Raw genomic sequence first — 17,718 nt, 5'->3', positions numbered from 1 at the left:
TCGACCCACAGACGTGTTGAGGAATCCATAGACACTGAGGCATCGGCAACACTTGTCGTCGAGGTCCTTATCGACATTGAGACACCCTGGAAGGTCTCCATCAAGGACAAAATCAATGTTGAGGCATTGCAAAGATCCCCGTCAAGGAGTAGATCAATGTTGAGGCATCAAAGGAGGTCGACATTGAGGAGTCTTTCACTGTTGATGACACTACAAGAGACATGGAAAAAGAAGAGAAGCATTTATTCTTCTCCAGATTTAGAGCATTCCAGGACATACGCCACTTCTTCAAGGATTAAACCATGTTCTCCACCACCAGCCTCATCTCAATCACCTCCACCTCTGCCTCCGCCACGACTATCACCTCTTCAGCCAATGCCTACTATACCTCCTGTATCTCCACTACTCCAGCGACCAGTTGACACTCCCATTATGAGGCCCAGATCTCGGTCCAGGTCGCGCATCATTGAAGTAGGCACGTCACAACTTGAGGCACTGACCGTCTACCAGGCACTTCCATAGTCACTAGTCTCGGCGCACTCATTCACAATCCAACCATCATACCACTGACACATCCTCCATTTGTACTGGAAAATACTCTCCGACACTGTCGGATTCTCCACCAACTCGAGTTTCACCGATGGATTATATCACCACGTTTCAGGAGATCTTAGTAACGGGAGCTGCAAAGCTAAACATTCCTATGTCAGCTCCTACCCCTTCAACTTCGGTGATCTTTGAAACAGTTCAACATAGGACAGCATCACAACCATTACTTACACTGGGCCAGGTCTTCTTAAACCGGCTATGGATCTTTTCCTGACTACAGCCAAAGTTAAACCTGCTCCATCGAGGCTCCATAAGGAATATCGCCATCAAGAGCAAGATTGTGCCTTCCTCCATACTGGTCCCATCTCCAGACTCTGTGATTGTAGTGGCTGCAAAAAAGCACCATGCCACTACTCCTACTTCTACTGTACCTCCAGATAAAAAGAATAGAAACCTGGACTCAGTAGGTTGAAAGGTGTGCAGCACAGCAACAACATTAAAGCGGCCAGTGCAATGGCTCTTCTCAGCCAATATGATAGGACCTTATGGGAATCCACGCAACAATTTGCAGAACATATTCCCAGATACAAAAAAGAAGACTTCATGGAAATACTCAATGAAGGTTTAATGGTGTCCAATCAAGTAATAAGCGCTACAGCAGACTCTTCTTTATTAGCAGCACATGACTGCTGCCACAGCATCGCTCTGAGAAGACATTCTTGGCTCTGCCTCACATCCCTCAAGCCAGAGCCCATATCCAACCCTATCAACGCCATTTCTACACTCAGAGGGTTCAAACCCCTCAATGATATCAGGTTTCACCAACAATCACAACATCAAAGACCCTATTAGCAGCACCAACAGAAGCAGACTAGGGGAGAAACACCTAGCAGCATGTTCAAGGGGTAAACAACCATGAGTATCTAAACCTTGAAATATTTCTTCCCTTCTATTACTCACTCCGATGGGGGGAACCATTTCACACTATCTGACGGAGTGGAAAAACATAACAAAAGACACCTGGGTTTTGAATATTGTGCAAAATGGGTATTGTCTCCGATTCGCCAGCCTTCCACTGTCCATACCTCTGAAACTCTCCAATTTTCTTCTCACATTGCTACGGTCGAAAGTCAACATCTGCTTACAAAAATAAGCGATGGAACCTGTTCCACACAGACAATGAGCAATGGACATTTATTCCAGATACTTTCTGGTGAATAAGAAAGGCATAAACTAATTCAGAACACTATTCGACCTTAAAACAGCAAACAAATGGATTTGGCTGCAAATGTTCTGGATGCTAGCATTACATCAATCTACCCCCAATTACACTAATCCATTGACATTCAAGATGCATACTTTCAAATTCCAATAGCCAGAAAACATCAAACGTTCTTGAGATTCGTGGTGGGGCAGGACCACTATCAGTACCAAGTACTTCCATTTGGCTGGAAGTCAGCACCCAGAACTATCTCTGAGTGTATGGCAGAAGTTTCTACCCACCTTAGGAAACACTGAATCTTCATCTACCCATACCTAGACGATTGGCTAATCAAGGCGTCAACGTCTCAGAATGCCCAGCTTCATTACAACTGGACTTGCGATCTCCTGCAGCGGTTGGGACTTCATATCAACTTCAGCAAATCAACACCTATTCCAGTCCAAACATTGCATTATATGGGAGCCTCCATCGAAACAATACAGGCAAGAGTGTGTCCTTCGGAGGAGAGATGATTATCAATCCTTAAGAAGTCTCATTCTCTCAGGAACACTCTCATCCAAGAGTGAGAGCAGTATTCTCTCTTCTCAGCTAAATGGCTTCCTGCATCTTCCTCACACTGATTACTCATCTCCACGTGCGCCTTCTGCTGGAATGTCTCACGGACCAATGGGACCAAATGACGGGTTACTGGGAAGACAACATAAGACTATCACTTCATGCAAAGCAACCCCTGAAATGGTAGTATTCTACAGCCAACCTGCTTTGAGGAATGCCATTTCACCAGCAGGTCTCTTTTCAAACAATAGTGACAAAAGCATCACTTTTAGGATGGGGAGCCCACATTGATCACCTCCAAATTCAAGTGGTCAGAGAGAGAGATGACCTATCACAGCAGTCTCTTCGATTTACGCGCAGTCCATCTGGCAGTGAAAGTGTTTCATCCATTGTTCAAAGCCCAATCTCTGCTTGTTGAGATGGACAATACGGCCACTATGTACTACCTCAACAAAAAGGGAGGGATGAGGTCCAGACCCTTGTCACACAAGGCCCAAACAATCATGAAATGGCTCATAGCAGTGACCTGGGGATCACAGCAACTCATCTTCCAGGTGTCCAAGCAGGCGCTCAGCAGAATTCTGCATGAAAACTACAAATGGGTCTTACTCAACAACATTGCACAAAACATCTTCCAGTTGTGGTGCTCTCCAGCCATCGACTTCTTCACCACTGCAGAAAACAAAAAATGCCAAAGCTTTGCCTCAAGATACTTCCAACCAGGGACACTGGGGAATGCCCTATGGATAGACTTGTCAGGCAAATTTATTTACGCTTTTCCACCAATCCCCTTGATCCCAGTAGTCATCAAGCTGTCCCACTTGAAAGCCAGGATTATCCTAATAGCTCTGGAGGGCCACATCAGTGGTGATTTACAGACCTGCTTCACGGGTCAGAGCATCCAAATCTCAAGCTGCCTTGCAGATCAGACCTGCTAAAGAAATTCGGAGGCCAGATGGTACACCTGAACCGCTCCTCCTTGAATTTGGCTGCGTGGCTCCTGTGTTAGTGCAGTATGGACATTTGAAACTGCCACAAGACTTCTTGGAGATCCTCAAGGAGGCTAAGCAGACATCCACCCAGTCAGCATATGCCTTAAAGTGGAAGAGATTTTGCATCTGATGTTCCGCCAAGAACGTGGACTCTACGACTTACCAAGAAGATGTAATTCTTCCATACTTATTACATCTGGCAAAATCTGGCTTGCAGTTCTCTCCCATAAAGGTTCTCTTGGCAGCTCTTACTGCCTACAGAATATGTCCTTCACAAACCTCTTTTTTCAAAATTCCCATAATGAAGTATTTTTTAGAAGGGTTAAAAAAGGTTTTCCCTCTATTTAGGTGTTCTTCACCTCCTAGGGAGCTCAATGTAGTTGTTTCACAACTCATGTAATACCTGTTTGAGCCTATTAATAAGGCATCCCTACAACATCTCTCTTGGAAAACTGCTTTTCTTGAAGCAATAACATCAGCCCGCAGGATTAGCATGATCCAAGCATTATGTTTTCATGAGCCATACACAGTGTTCCACTCTAACAAAGTGGTCATAAGGACTCACCAGAAATTCCTACCTAATGTTTTTTTGGATTTCCATGTTAACCAAGCCATTTCACTGTCCACATTCTTTCAGAGTCCCTCTACTCCAGCCAAGACAACACTTCATTCTCAATATGTATGGAGGGTTTTAAAGTTTTACCTTGATAAAACATGAGACATCTGCAGATTGAACTAATTATTTATCAATTATGATCCGGTCCATAGAAGGCTAGCCACCTCGAAACAGTCCATTTCGAGATGGATTGTATCTTGTATCTTGCTATGATATCATAAAGCTAACAAGACACTCAGCCAGCCTTAAAGCACACTCCACTAGGGGTAAAGCAGCTACTGATGCTCTAATGAAAAATATCCTCATTGCAGAGATTTGCAAAGCAGCCACATGGAGGTCTGTTCACACATTCACCAAACATTACTGCCTGGACTCTGATGCTAGGGCAGATGCTCAAGTAGGACAAGCCTCCCTTAGACATCTGTATGCCTAGATGGTTTTCTTCTTCTTCCTCTGTCTTTTCCACTGATCCCCTATGAGAGAAGGAGTAGTTTCTTACCTGTAACTCCATTTCTCTCATAGAAGAATCTCCATTGAAGTCAAAAGCACTGAATAGTCCTGCCCATGTCTGTGGACCCGGGGCATATTTTCTAAATATATCTTCTTAAGTGTAGATGTTTGCCTTTCTTCAGGAAGTCCTTCAGAGTCACTTAAGAAAGAAAAATATTATGCAGCCTATAGGAATAGGCTACAGTGGCTCAGTTCTTCATCTTGTGGTTAAACAAACGTACATGCGTATTTCTCACATGCAGCACTTAGGAAAGTCAAAAACCTTCCTGCAGGGCACAAGCCAGGGTACATGTGGTTAGACGGCATCTATCAACTCTTTTCACAGGGTGGACACTGTCTACCCTGCCAAGTAATTGGCTCTCACAGAAAAATGCTAAACTTAGTCCTGTTGTAATTTTCAGACACCAGACACATTCAGCAGTGCCGTCACGTTGTCTGCTTTGTTCCGAGTAGGACTGTGCAAGCCGGGAGGCAGCGCTTATCAAATTCCTGCTGGGCTCATAAAAAAGGCCGAAGTTTAGGGACCATCAGGCCCACTTTTATTGGAGCTGAGAGCCTAACACCTAAATGTGATGGAGGGGAAAGAAAGGCAAACACCCTATCACTTCACACATTCTTGAGTGGCATGTTTTGACTTGGTTCGGTCCCCTAGTATGAGATATGCATGCACTATGGGAATGTCAGATGTGTAGATCTGTCCCAGTATTTTAAACAAATAATTTAAATACCACTTATTTTGTTTTATAGCGCTATGACGCTACTTATCCCAGTGCAGCGTTTCAGGGCACTTTACATCACGTGTACACATTATACATTGGCAATCCTCTAAATCAATGTGCAGGATATGTTACATAAGACAGGGACAATTTATGAACTGCTAGTAACAAAAAGATCTCTGTGTTAAAAGCAGTAACCCACTTCTCCCACTTACATAAAATACAAATCTGTCATCTGCGTGATGCATAATGTACTTTGCAGGAGACATATGCTACTTTGATTCAAAACTAAGACTAGACCAAACACAGATCTCTCCAGCAAATACATTAACCCTCAGAGTTCTCCTACCATTATTATTATTCCCTGAGATTTATTTGGCACACAAAGATCTCTGCAGCAGGTGACTTAAACCCATAAGATATCTTAAAATGTAGACTTTTCCACCAAGACTTTTCCACCAACTAAGTTGAACAGATTCACTGCCATGTTTCTCCTTGTTGCCAATTTCTTTGTGGCAGGGTTGTAAAAAGTAAATGTTTAATTTTAAGCCCAGATCATGCGTCGGCGTTGTGTCACCTTTTTTTTTAGAACTTTGATGCAAAATCTTATTTGTTAAATATTATAATGTGCTCAGATTTACTCATGGTAGACCTGATAAACGTGTGAGGTCTTCAGATCTGATGTCATTTGTTGTGATGTCATTTTCTGTGACGCCATGGGCTGTTATGCCACGTGTTGTCGTGCATCATGAGTTCACGCGCTGATGTCAAACACTTTGATTTTACGTCCAGTGATGTCACTTGCATACGGCCTAACTCGGTTAGACCTCCCACTTCTTATTTTAGGACTTGTGCCCTGCCTTCCTCCAAATCATAGTTTATCTGTGAAGCACTTGTGAAGTGAGATGCTGAGCTTGTTTGTTTCCCTTCATGGCAGCAAAGGATGAGGCTCGAACGAAAGGAATGCTAATGGCCTTTTAAGTGAGGCATTTGTGTTGGACCCAGCTAGAATCAAAAATGTAAAGGCTTTCCTCGCTCCCTGTAGGTTGATGCTCTGATCACAAAGTAGACAAGGACTGGGGGCTACTTTGTCCCGTTTCCATTGTCAAAATTGCGCCAGAAGAATGTCAGCACATTTCACCAAGGCTAAATATTAGCGGACGGATCCTGATAGATTTTTCCATTTTAGCACTACATGTCCATAAAACCCTTGGCACATTAGTCGGTATTGACCCAAAGTATGAAAGCATAATTACTACTGTTCATATGATACACATTCCTTTTAAGTAGCCAAAATGTGAAAAGATTACCACAAAAGAGAAATCCGGAAAGCACAGACAAAGGCAGTGTTCTAGAAGTAAGGCCATTGGTGTTCAGGAATAAGAAACATACCTGTACACAAACTGATTATGATTTGTTTTTTACTTCTGTAGTTTTCGATTTCTTACTACAGAGATATTTATTCGGACATTTTAAATAAGAATATAATTTGTGATTTTTTCTTCCCAGATATAAAGTGTTTTTTTCTGCACAGGCGTAGGATAGGGGAGGGCACATGACATTTTTTCCTGTTAAGCTTGGATCTGGACAGTTTTTCTGCATCTTTGCAGATGGACGCCTTTTTACAAAGAGGTGCACAATTACAACACTTTTCTTGGCCATAGTTAGCTTATGCCGTTTTCTGAACACAGAGGTGAATAGGGCATATTTAGTGCGCAGATTTAAATTAGGTCTCTACATCGTGATCCCCGTATCCCCGCTAATGTTCCTTTTGATTGCGCAGATACCCGCAGTCATAGAGGCCGCTGGGCGGGGTCAGGCCTATTCCCTTAGTGTGCCATCCGTGCACGCAGACATTCACTAGAGTCGTAGGAGAGCGGGAACACACAGCTAAGGACATGAGATGCGTTTATGAATGACAAACACATAAACATCTTGAAGACGGTCAACCCACATGCTCAAGTGTGTGAGGCGCATCTCGGCTGCAGCAATCGGTATCCCCGAGCTGGCACTTGGCATTTAGCAGCAGCGGCTCCTTATAAACATTATGCCACATTAGCATTTTGGAACACACACCGCCCGCCAGGAGCCCAGCTTCCCACGTCGAATAACTCACGTCGGAATCCACTTAGGCCGCAGCTTGAAGTGCCTGTCCATCGGCAGCGGGCAACGTCGCCTTCGTTACTGCTTAATTAAACGCAGTGGAGGTGTCCAGGTGATCCCGCGCGCGCATCAGCAGCCCCTCCCCGCCCTGATAATGTGTTTCCTGAGCTCCTGGACATGACATGAGTGTGTATCGGCTGGCTCAACAGGTTTGAAACATTTTTTGAGATCCCAGCTTCCAGGCTATGCATATCATTCCCTTTGCATAATGATATCAATATAGGGCAGCTCAGAGCAAACTTTAATTATCTCTGTATTCAAGGGCAGTCAATGTATTGACTTCACAAGCATAAAAGGCGGAGTTCCCTGGTGGGATTCAAATCTACCTACTCTTAGATTTTTGTTGACGGGAGCTCCACAGCTGAGTCATATTTTTAGTGGCTTTTCAGTGTATTGTGAAATGAGTTTGTTAGTGTCACTTCAGTGCCCGGTGGACTGGCGCTGACGCGTGTCCAGGAAAAAGTGTCATCGCAACTCCGCGTTAAAGTGACACATTTTCATCAGTGGTCTCTGCTAAGAGGCCAGAACCAAAATATAAGGAATCGGGATTCAACCCTGACCCTTCCAGATTGTGTGTGTGTTGTCAGAGTTACGTTGGGGGGGACCTTGCGTTCCTATTGCTTGTTTGTTTCTGCCCTCTTGTGTATATATTGTGTATACTGCACGCCCTCTCTGTAGATAGTACAGAAAACATATATAAGGAAACTGATGAGTTGCAATGGTCAAGCACAGTCTACGTTAGCAGCACCGTGGTCCATACAAACAAATGTAAAAACATATACCTTAAAACATTTTTTATCAAACCTCTACAGCTAGTTTTCGTTCAACACGTATGGATTTGGGTCTGAAATTAAATCAAAAGACTATTTATCAGCAGTAAAATTTGGAAGGGGACGGAACTTGTGTGGTTTTACATATGCAGAAATGGGTTAAAAGAATGTTTTTTCTCAGCGCTGGATGTATGCTTGGAGGAGATTTTAGCGAAAGACACTAGCATGCTATATTTAAAAACTGCGACAAAGATGACAAAAGTTTGGTGAGCAAATTCCTACAGTGGCATTGAGGATCTCTTTGTCATTTCGGTCCTGTTTACTGTGTCCTGTTAAAACTAAACTAAGCCTCAAGCTCCACCTGCCATTCCCAACTCAAGTGGAAGCTATTTTGAGGGCAGTGGAAGTGTTCACTCTGACATGTGATAATGAAAGAAGAAAGGGGCTGAAAGACGGTTGTTTGTGTTGTGCAACAAAATGAGGATTTGCTTTGGGATCCAATACCTTCTCATATTGTCTTTCATGATCTTGCCCTGCCGTCTTTCTCTTCAGGTTGCCTGCTTTGGACAGAACATTTATTCGGCATTCCTAAAGGCCATGCTTTCCACAGGCTTCAAACAGCCGCAGAAGGGGATCTTGATTGGAATTCAGGTGAGCCTGATGACATGGGTGGATCCAAGAGCCCAAGTAATATTGTTTTTCATATTCTGAATTTGAGGGGAGGTTTGGGCCTGAAAACTGTTCATTGTGTTGAGAAGCGTAAGCATAGCTGTCTTTGTCAAGGACAAAAGTCTTAGTGGTGATGGCACAGGGAAATTTACTTGGTGATATCACAGGTCAGTTGTAAGGATGTGCTTGGATACTGTTGTTGGTGCAAGCTTGGTTGAATTCAGCTTCATGTATTGGTGATCAGATTAGGATTATTGGTGGGGGTGTTTCTCAAGTTTTTCTTTGTGCTGGCAATTATACGAAAATTATTGTTGATATTACATTAAATTGGCATTGGTCTGATGGTGATTAAGTCAGGCGTTGATGATGGTAGTCATGTAAGACGTAGGTTTGTGTGTGTCAATAGTGACTCGTTTGTAGAGAAGTTGTTTGAGAGTGTAATGTGGCGCGGTTGATCCTGGGGAAGTTTATTGACAAAGATAAGTTAGGAAGACATTGGTAAGGAATGGATTAGGTGATATCTTAGTTGCTATTCAGGACCTGGCTTTCTTAGTGGTACAGGCAGAGCTGATCAGCCCTGACATGACTACGGTTTTTGATGGGTGTTACAATCGTTGCTGCATGATTGGAAACATTATCTGTAGCACAGAAAGGAATGCTAGCTCCACTGTCCTGAAGCAAGAGTAGCTTCAAAATCAGAAGGGAGCTCATAGTTTGAGACATAGTAGATGAAAGATTGAAGAGATTGCAAAGGTAGGTAACAGCATGCCCATTATCTGATGTCAGAAGTGTGGCACAGCCAATCATTCACTAAATCAAGAGTATCTTAGTGAGTGACAGGAACAAGGCTTGTGTCCGAGGATATTATATGTAATTCAGGAAAACAGACAAGAACACCGGAAGCATGCAATTTCAATGTTTTATGGGAATTGACAGATTGAATTGACCTGGGAGACAGAGGAATTGGCTTCAGTCAAAAGCATGCCTGAACAATCAGTAGTAGGGAGGGGGCAGAGTCAGTCTGATACACAATCTCTCCCTACCCATCAGAAACAATAGCACAGTAGGACAGCTACTCATTTCCCGCTCACTGCCAGTGCGTGAGGATCCTACATTGGCCGTGTGTTGAGAGATTCATTAACTATGATTCTTTTTGTGTTTCCATCTCTCCATCAGCACTCATTCCGACCTCAGTTCCTAGGAACAGCACAGCAACTTAAGGATGAGGGATTCAAGGTACGTATTTTTTGAGGTTGAGAAGTAGACTATAGTGTTGGTATACATAGTAATATCTTTCTATCTAGCTATATTTATATATTACATGTGTTGTTTTTCTTATAGCATAATATGCAGTGTTAGAAACCCATGTTTCAAAGAGAACCATGATATATGGAAAATATATCACGGTTCTCTGTGAAAAAAGGATTAAATGATCTTAATGAAAACCCACAAAGAACTTTGCGTGGGGCTATTATTGTCAAGGCTACTAGGATAATACAGCATAGAGGACCAAATTATGTGACAAGGTTATCTAAATTATGCAGCAAAAATGCAATTTTTACAGTACGTTTTCTAGCAGTATTATTTACATTAATTTGTGGTAGAAACATAAAATACACAAATTATGTAACAAATAAAGTAAATCCGCAAGTATGGCTAACCCAGTTAACCCAACAGCCACAGAATCACATTAATCCACTGACCTTCATCTTCATTAAAAGTTTTAGTAATATTTTATACAAGAAATGTAAACAAAACTCAAACATTCCAATTCCAATGAGAGGCCAGTCCCCTCTGTGCAAGGCTGAAGGCTGTATGTACACTATAGGGGTTAGCGTCAGGGATCAGTTCCCTGTGGTATAATGAAAATAAATGAATGAAAAAACAAAGGTTAAGGTGAAGTTATGGTTAGCTTTGGTTATAACCTCCCAATATGTTTAAAAGAACCTTTGAAATTAAGTTAAACCCCACAATTAAAGTGGAGCTTTGTGATTTAAAACTGAAAAATTGAAAAATCACAGAATTTCTCAAATAATGGTTGACTACAATCCATAACTCGTACACCAGACATGCAGACAATAACTCGTACACCAGCTGCAATGTTTATAACCTCCCAATATTTATACCAATAAGTTACAACATCTAAAAGCACAACCTATTTCACTAACAATGCATACTCAAACAAACATATAATAATACATCTATAGCAGACTCTCATCATGGTAAAAGTAAAATGATATGTAATCTCATCTTTTATACTGTTATTCACAACATTTGGAATTGCAGCTGTTGCATCAAGAGTGAAGAAGTGAGCAAACTTCAGTTGTTTTCCCAGTTCTGATTCGCAACCATAACTTCACCTGATAACTCCATTTTAACTGTGTTTTAAGTGAACATACCTTCACTTTAACATTGGTGATTTTATATATATATATATATGCAGGTTTGGCATACCCTGAACACCTTGTCTGTTTTTTTTTAGTTTGAAACCTATTTTACTGCGGTTCACCCACCTAACAAATAAAACACCTCCTGATGCTTTAGGTGGTCATCACCATTTTAAACCTTGCACACCTTCCGCCTTCTCTATTCAACTTAACAGCATCGCCCTCTTAAAGATTTCACGTGACCCACAAGTCAAGAAGTTTAGAGTTATGCATTTGCCACTGATAGGACGCATTTTGCCAGGCACTTCAGGCAACGCTCCATAATTTGTTAAAGTACACTGCACACACTACTGAGATGAGCACAAAGCTTGCACCCTCATTGTGAGTGGCTCACTCATACATTATGCATCACTGAACAATCCACAAAGCCTTAAACCCTTCCTCAAGGTTCTGGGCCTCCAGTGGTGGATAATGTACTGTCAATATAAGCTTTGGCTTTGGCTTTTCTCACAGATTTTTTAAACAGATTTTGGCTTAAGACACAATGTACTTTGAAATGCCTCTGCAACCCACATCAGGTGCACCCAGCTAGCTTTTACTTTGTTTAACATGGAGCACCACTTGTATCCCAAACTTTACTGGTTTGTAAAGGGTGCTCCATAAAACTTTCAATATGCACAACCACACTTGCCTCACAGGCTTGTGCTGTTTCCATTCTGTGCACTGACACGTGTGCACAAAGCAGCCCTATGCTGGATAAGATTATAGACCCTTTACCTATCACATTTCTTGTTTTCAATGTAAGGATTTATGGAGCAATGTGAATAGCAATATCATTAATGATATCATTGAAGATGTCATCAATGATGTTATCAGTAATGTCATTTAACACTTCACAAGTGATATAATATGTGAGATATTAAGCAATGCTTGATGGGAAGGGCAGGAATGTGCCTTATCTACAAGATACGGCACATTCTTGCCCTTGCTCCCTGTCCTGGTGCACAAATTACTGCCATGCGCCAATGCAGGCACCCTCGCACCAGTATGCAAGGATGCCTGCATTTCAGGGATGATTGTTTTCTTGCAGGAAGGGACACCTTTCTACACAAAAGCAATCATGAGAGGCATTTTCCTCTTTCCAGGTGTGCTAAAAAAATGCAGCACACATAGAAAGAGCAAAAAACAGGGATAAGTAATGTTATTTCTCTCCGTTGCGCCACCATTACACCACCCCTGGGATGGTGTAGGAAACGGGCGCATTCCCAGGTTTATGAAACCTTGTAAATCTAGGAAAGTTTCAGATTCCATTGGTGTGCTGTGGGAACACTCTCAGCAACACCAATAGAATGCCCTTTTAATGCACAGTGATGCGTGAAAGGGGTCCATATATATAAGGCCATGTAAAGCCAAACAAAGTGCCTTTGTGTTGCCTTGTAGATATAGTCCTGCAGCCTGCACCGCTGGTGCGTCGAAAAAGTGACGCATAGGCAGCACAAGTCTCTTGTAAATGAGGCCCTTCCTGTTAAAACAACTCAGTTAAGAAGTGGGTAGAAATGTAGCAGTGTCTGTTACGCATCAATCAGATCTGTGACTGGTCCAGTCGTAACAGCCATCAGTAGCAGCTGACTGCAGTTAAACTTTGCAGTTTCTCTCTAAATCAGTAGCTGTTGAGAGCCAGAAGATCTAGGCTAGTGAGTGCTGACTGTCCCTCAGAACAAACCATCAACTTACATGTTCATGCATTGAAGTAGATATGTAATATGTGGATATTTAGTGGTTGTCTGAGACTCTTACATACAGTTGGTTATGTTGTCTTCCTCTTTCCGTTGCAGCTGTTTGCTACAGATGCCACAGCAGCCTGGCTTAACGTAAATGATGTACCTGCTACCCCAGTGGCTTGGCCATCACAAGAGGGGCAAACCCCCAACCTCCCATCCATCAACAGGTAATTGATCGAGGACTGCATAAAAAATATTCAATGAACTGTACCTGAGTGGGAGCTTTGGCTGTTTGTGTATATGTAAATTACAGAGCACTGACACTGGGTACCCATAACCTAGAGAACAGACCCTTGGAATTACAAGCCAGTGCTACAACAGCAGCTATATACAGACACTCAGTACTGGGAACGATAGGCTTAGTACTAAGGCAACATTTACATTAAACCTGCATAGTTTTATGAAGTTGACATACATTGCCCTTTGTGAAAACACCAAATTTTTCAACTTCACAAATATTTCATGTTGGCAGCAAACTCCAGGTTTTTGAAAACAGGTTTTGCAGAATTGTTATTCTTTTTCTTGCAAGAATTGTTTTCTGTTAAAAGTATGTTTTGCAGGGAATAATTTCAGCAAAACATATTTTTTCTCCAGAACTGGACCTTTCATAGATTCACATGCTTGAATCATTCCCTTTATTGAACTGGGAGTCCCACTGCTACCTCTCAATAGCAGTTCTCCGTTAATGTAATTTTAGTTCTAAAATACAAACTGTTTTGTAGCCTAGTTACATTATTTAAAGAGAGCCAAACTTCAACCACTTAGAGATAATCAGCATCATGACCACACCCTGAGAAACCTTCATCCTTCATATTTTTACCGCAGTTTATGTGTGAAGGGAGTCCTCTGAGGTTTGCTCATTTCCTCACACATAAGTAGCTTTTTTCTTTTCAACTTTAGCCTTTTCTATTCAGTGAAGATTTCTTTCCATTTCTCTGGAATTGCTATGTTAGTATTGACAATGTCTTACTCTTCTAAAATGATCTCTTCACACCTAGTGGGACTTGTGGCAAGAACAAATTACACTCTGAAGACCCTCATTAGGAATGTATTGATTATCTGTACACTAACCATAAAGCTAAGGAGTGCAAAATATGCCACAATTTTTAAACTAAGGCCTTAAAAGATAGAGAAGGAAAACACCTAATTTGGCTACAAAAAGTCAGATCTAAAGAAGCTTCATCTTCTGCAGAACATTCTTATGGCATTTCAAAAAAGCCTACAAATATCTAAAAAGGGTATATTCAGAGGAAAGACACCATGAAACTTCAATGCCCAAACCATCTAGCTCAAAACACCCTCCATAAAAAGTGAGGAGCCTAAAGTCTGTTTTGTTTTAGGTGACTATTTTCATTGGCAAATCTAGACCTAAACCATTGTCTGAACCACTGATATTGAAGCAAAGAACTCCCCAGACTCTTAAGAAAGACTCGACAACTAGACTGTCATTGTCAGGCACACCAATTACAATACCGTTGACAAGGTTGTTGTCAACATAGCCAGCATCGTCAATGAGGAAACATGTTAAAACTACAGTGGTAATGTAAATGACTATAAGACAACTGCTACTGCCTCGTCTACAATAGCTTCTTTTGCTACACAGTTACATTACTATCAACCATGCCATTGGCGTTACCACAGTCATCAAAGTCATGAACATAAATGTTATCAAATCTTTCACCACTGTCGACAATAACACCAGTGGTGACAGCATCGTTGAAGAACCCACCATCAATGACACGATTGTTGACGATTCCACTGTCAGCTACACCACTGTTGAGGATCCCACTATCAACAGTACAGCTGTCAATGACAAAAAGTCTGCCATCTCTAAAAATACAAACAAAACCTAAGATTTTGCTTATATCCAAGAAAGGCACCAGAACTATTTTGCTTCAAGAATAGGCATTTGGTCTTCTTCCAGAAGACTTCCCTTTAGCGAAGTGCCTCCAACCCTTCCACAGCACCTGTTTGAATTTGAAGAACCATGAGAGGAGGCAATATTAAGGTCATCTTATTGCCCCACCCAACTTAATGTAAATTATCAGGACCTGCTTGATAATGCTGTATAAGATGATGCTCATTCTCAATATTTCTATGAAACACAATCAGAAAGCCCTGCATCCAGAGTTCCTGAGCAAACCTTTTCGTAACATCAGGAACCGGTATGGCACTGCAATAAGACACTTTTTGACAGTGGCACAGAGGTTTCAGTTTAGCTTTGGATGTAGGCCTCATTAAATCTCATCAAAGAGCTATGATTAATGTTGGCTGACTACTAGTCACGTTTCCCACCACCATCTACATTGTCTTGAACACAACACACCAAACCTGGAGAACCATATTTACAGGTAAGTAACTTTCTTCTTACAGGATTTCCCCCATAGTGTCTTAGAAACTGCAACACTTTGTGATGGTTGCAACTTTTAAAACAACTTCATGAGGTTTGCAAATGAAAATCTTCACAATTTTGCACTCTCCTGATTAGTATCTATGTTTTAACAAACAGTATTTTAGGATTAAGAAGCTGGGCTTCAGTATTAGGGAATAAAACCTTTGTAATAAAAAAATCATCAGTTAGGACCAAGGAGCTGTGCTTCAGTGGTGGATAACATCACCTTTAGTGACAAATACCTCAGTTTTACAGAAAAACACCACTGGAATATTAGAATAAGTGTTAATGGGCTTGAATTTCAAGAAAGGCCTTGATCCTTTCTACATAAGAAACCTTCAAGTAGACCACATTTGGCAACTACATGCTATAAGCTATTATATCAACTATCTGGGAAAATGTAGAAATAATAGGGGTGTTTCCATTATAATCCCACTTACATACCTCATTAGGAGGTGCCATTATGTTTGAGCTAGTAAGGGTGGTTAGTAGCCCCATTATAATTATAAGAGATGTGTCAACACCACTGGAAGCACTTGAATGATTTGTAAAATACTGGGCAAAATGAGAAATTACCAGATGAATTGGATCCAGAATTATCAATTCCTCTTGTAAATCCTCATTTCTCAAGGGAATCTCAGGGTTCGATCTGTAATTCTCATCAACATCACCTCTCCGGACTAACCGGTGCCCTCAGCATTATTAACTCTGGGGGGTGGGCAGACTTAACAGAAATAAAATGATTGACCTTGTTATTCTGCCCTTGGGAGTTCCAGCACTTTTTCCATCATGCTCACTTGGGATTCATACTACAACACGGAATATACTCTGCCTAGGCAGGTGTTTTTGAAGAAATTCAAAATTCTAAGACAGTTGTTATCCATGCCTGTTGATGTTATCAATTGCGGCGGAGCATCATACCTCCCAAACCCTCAGTATGTCCCCTTCATTTGGAGATAGGAGGACCTTCAGTATTCTGTCCCTGGAGCTCCAGTGGGCTCCATTGATGGACATTACACCACCCACTTTATGAAAAACCTGGTGGTGAAAGAGAGGAAAAATATATAAAACGACTCCCACACCCTGGGAGAAGATTCCCAGATTGTGCTGGGTGTCATTAGTTTTTTTGTTTTCCCCAAAAAAACTCTTAATGAAAAACAAAACTACTTTCGAAAAATGACCAAGGCTTTCACAGTTGCATGTGAACAACTAAACTGCCCAGTTGTCGGGAGTGGATTAATTTCTTAAACCTGTTGACTCTCCCAAACGGCAGACAAGGCTTAATTTAAAATGGAATATTTTGATGCTAACACTAGTACCGTCTAATCAATGTCTCTCTCAATTTCCACACTTTAGTATTTTCCCTACTTGCAAAAACAATGAGCTTCTTGTCTCAACACCAATGATGTGACTACCCTAGAACATTCGTGAAATAACTAAACACTTGCCGTTTCGGAAGCTAGAAATGCCACTTCTTATTCTTTATTTTTTCCAAAACTGCTCAGATCAGCATCTAGAGAAGGTCAACTTGTAATGTAATGTTAGAATGCCCTCAATCACTCACAGTGCTGCAGTGCAGCCTTATACACAAATACCTCAATATTCTGTAATATTGTTTACTGTTCGCGAAATGTACCCTTAATATTAGGTAATACTGTTTACTGTTCGCGAAATGTACCTCTGAAACTGATCTCAGTATTAGAGAGCTTTTTCATAGTGTCAGGGAACACTTTTCTGTATATGGAAACAGTACTTTCAAATTAGAAAAGAGCGGTAGGTTTTAGGGAGTACGGTTTTTTAATAGGCGAGAACATTTCCTGAGACTGGATAAGCGTGTGGGGGTGCTGGCAAATACGATCACGGTATTATTTAATAATTTCCCAGTATCAGGGGTCACAACTTTGGTGTAAGAAGTCGTCCCAAACCAGATGCTTTGGTCAATCTTAGAGATGCTTTTATAATCAGATGCATTTCTTTTTTTGAAGATGAATTTTTAGTACTGAAGTGATTCAAAATGTGTGAGGTACAACTGTGAATTTCACAACTGGGAATTTAAAGAGAAACACTTAGGCCTTTTAAGAAGAGTGATAACATACGATAATGTTACCTGTAGCCTGTCATTAGATGAAAAGCTGGTTTGTATGACAGAAGTGACACCCTGAGGTACAGGATTATCCAAAGAGTGCTCAAAGAAATGGAAACAAGTAATAAAGGCTCTGTGAATGTTTTATTATTCTGCACATTGCCTAAATCAGGCAACATTTTTTATACATTCTTTCTATAATGTTGTCTCCTCTTCTGCATCACAACACATGCTAATTTATCATGCATATTTTTGGGGCTTTATGACTTCAGACTAATTAATTTGGCAATAATTTTGAGAAGGCAAACGGCAG

At 41.3% G+C, this 17,718-nt stretch overlaps 1 protein-coding gene across 1 annotated transcript in view; it reads left to right on the top strand.

The window, feature by feature from the left end:
* The window catches only part of CPS1 (carbamoyl-phosphate synthase 1), a 159,203-nt gene that overhangs the window by 137,631 nt on the left and 3,854 nt on the right, over positions 1 to 17,718 (top strand). Inside the window, exons 34-36 of the mRNA XM_069225655.1 lie at positions 8,646 to 8,744; positions 9,939 to 9,998; positions 12,985 to 13,097. Coding sequence (XP_069081756.1) covers positions 8,646 to 8,744; positions 9,939 to 9,998; positions 12,985 to 13,097 — 272 coding nt within the window. The remainder of the gene's footprint in view (positions 1 to 8,645; positions 8,745 to 9,938; positions 9,999 to 12,984; positions 13,098 to 17,718) is intronic.

The sequence above is a fragment of the Pleurodeles waltl genome, chromosome 3_1 (genome assembly GCF_031143425.1).
Source record: "Pleurodeles waltl isolate 20211129_DDA chromosome 3_1, aPleWal1.hap1.20221129, whole genome shotgun sequence".
NCBI lineage: Eukaryota > Metazoa > Chordata > Amphibia > Caudata > Salamandridae > Pleurodeles > Pleurodeles waltl.
The sequence above is the reverse complement of the archived record's forward strand: the minus strand, read 5'-3'. Positions and strand labels throughout refer to the sequence as shown.